This window comes from Poecilia formosa, unplaced genomic scaffold (genome assembly GCF_000485575.1).
Source record: "Poecilia formosa unplaced genomic scaffold, Poecilia_formosa-5.1.2 Scaffold140, whole genome shotgun sequence".
Lineage (NCBI taxonomy): Eukaryota > Metazoa > Chordata > Actinopteri > Cyprinodontiformes > Poeciliidae > Poecilia > Poecilia formosa.
In genome coordinates this window covers 776,820-778,682 of record NW_006800079.1, presented here as the reverse complement: position 1 = coordinate 778,682, position 1,863 = coordinate 776,820, and the positions used below count along the sequence as shown (strand labels likewise).

At 44.3% G+C, this 1,863-nt stretch overlaps 1 protein-coding gene across 1 annotated transcript in view; it reads right to left on the bottom strand.

The window, feature by feature from the left end:
* The window catches only part of LOC103145338 (motor neuron and pancreas homeobox protein 1-like), a 3,213-nt gene extending 2,594 nt beyond the window's left edge, over nt 1-619 (bottom strand). The window contains exon 1 of the mRNA XM_007562722.2: nt 63-619. Within this exon, the coding sequence (XP_007562784.1) occupies nt 63-519 (457 nt within the window). The 5' untranslated portion in view covers nt 520-619. The remainder of the gene's footprint in view (nt 1-62) is intronic.
* Between the last annotated feature and the right edge of the window lie 1,244 nt (nt 620-1,863).

Genomic DNA, 1,863 nt, shown 5'->3' with positions numbered 1-1,863 from the left:
AAAGCGTTTAGGTTAATTATAAAACTTTTAGAAAACAGACGGATATTTCGCAATAAACCCACCTACATACTCTCCAAATCTTGGCATCACAATTCCTCCCCTGACCCAAGGATCCACTGGAAGCATCGTGGCCATGCCGCCCCCCTTCGTGTGCTCCGGATGAGGCTGAACCAGCTGCGCAAAGGCTGGATACATCAAGGCAGGGTGCTGGCCTCCGAGGCCCGCCAGCGGATACATGGACGCCGGATGCATTCCAATAAGACCGACGTGTTGCAGAGAGGTGAATCCAGACGGAGACAGGTTGAGGAGATGCGGCTTGGACACAGTAGACAGCTGGGCTGGAGATGAGCTTGGATACTTTGGATGAGAAGAGGGCGAATCTGAGCCGCGCGTCGACGCTGGACTAATATCAGGGCTCCTGTTGTGAAACAGTCTCGGGGACACGCTGTCCCTGCCCGTTCCCCTGTCTGAATCTTGCGCCAGCAGCGCGTCAATGCGAAAGTTTTTGGACTTCTCCATGGCGATAGTCGTCCTCCTCCAAGACGCAGGCGGTACTTAGGTTTGAAAAAAAAGTAGAACGCTTCTTTTCTAATTGAGAAAATTAAATGTCACTTGTTGGTGCCAGTTGCTGCCTTTCCTTCTTGTGGAAGAATTGTCCCCTCTCTGACCAAGTCCACTTTGATCATATGCGTAAAAACCCCTTTCGCCCACCCCAGCAGTGAAAGGAAAAATTACTGGCACACAATTGTGCCATAAAATCTCCTCCCCCTGTGATTGGCCAGGGCACTTGCAGCACAGGGTCAGGACACTTACACTCTCTTGGATTATTGAGCACCTCTTTCAGCACACCCTTGAACTGTTCAGTTTGGCTAAAACAAAGGAGCACATCACCCTTATCCTCAATATAGATTGTCAAGATCTACATTTTACATGTCTTTTCCAAATTAAAAGGTCACCACTTGTTTATATGGTCCCCATCTGTTCTGCTCTCATTCTGTCACTTTCTTACGTTCTCATTTAGCTTATCGCTGTGTTATCCATCACCTCATATGATCCCAGCTTTATGTGACGTTAATGTGTGGTTTTCTCACAAAACCTTTTAAAGCCATATATTACATTGCACCTGCATCTTTGGACACCTGCAAACAGTCTTGAAAACTATATTGGTGTAATTGCTGCAATCTCTGTGACAAAATTAATAATTTTACAGCTAATTCCTCATTAAACTTTATTACCTATTAAGGTTGACAGAAACAGAGCCACTCTTATCAACACCCACAGCAATGATTACCAGTCATCACCACACCACCGAGCACATAAAAAGGCAGTAAACTGATAGAAAGCAAACTTATTTTCTCCCCTTTGCAGAGGGGAGCCAAATATAAAGTGTGAACAGGTGACGCAAAACCAGTGTGCAGCGGATGTTTGGTGTTTATTCTTTCAGCCTATGCTACACTCGCAGAAAAACATAAATCAAGGTGCAGCTTCCCGTCAACCCGAACTACATCTGTTCTGTAAAAAAAAAAAAAAAAACCAATAAGGGCTTCAGACTGAGTAATTAGATTTGTATTAAAATGTCCAAACTGTTTAGATGTGCGCTTGTGCCACAGTCATCAGTGGTGATTTCCTGCTAGGTATTACAGGGCTGATAAGAGGCCTGTCATATACCTGGGAAAACAAACTCTCTCATGTCAAAGACAAACACACCAACACCTGCTGGACTCAACAACGAACAAAGCAGCCACAGAGTTTAAAAGTGTGTATATGTGTGTACCGGCATGCAGATGCTAAAAAATATTCAGCTACAACCAACGTTATAATCAGACAATACATTTTTTTTTAACTGACATCATGCAGATTAGT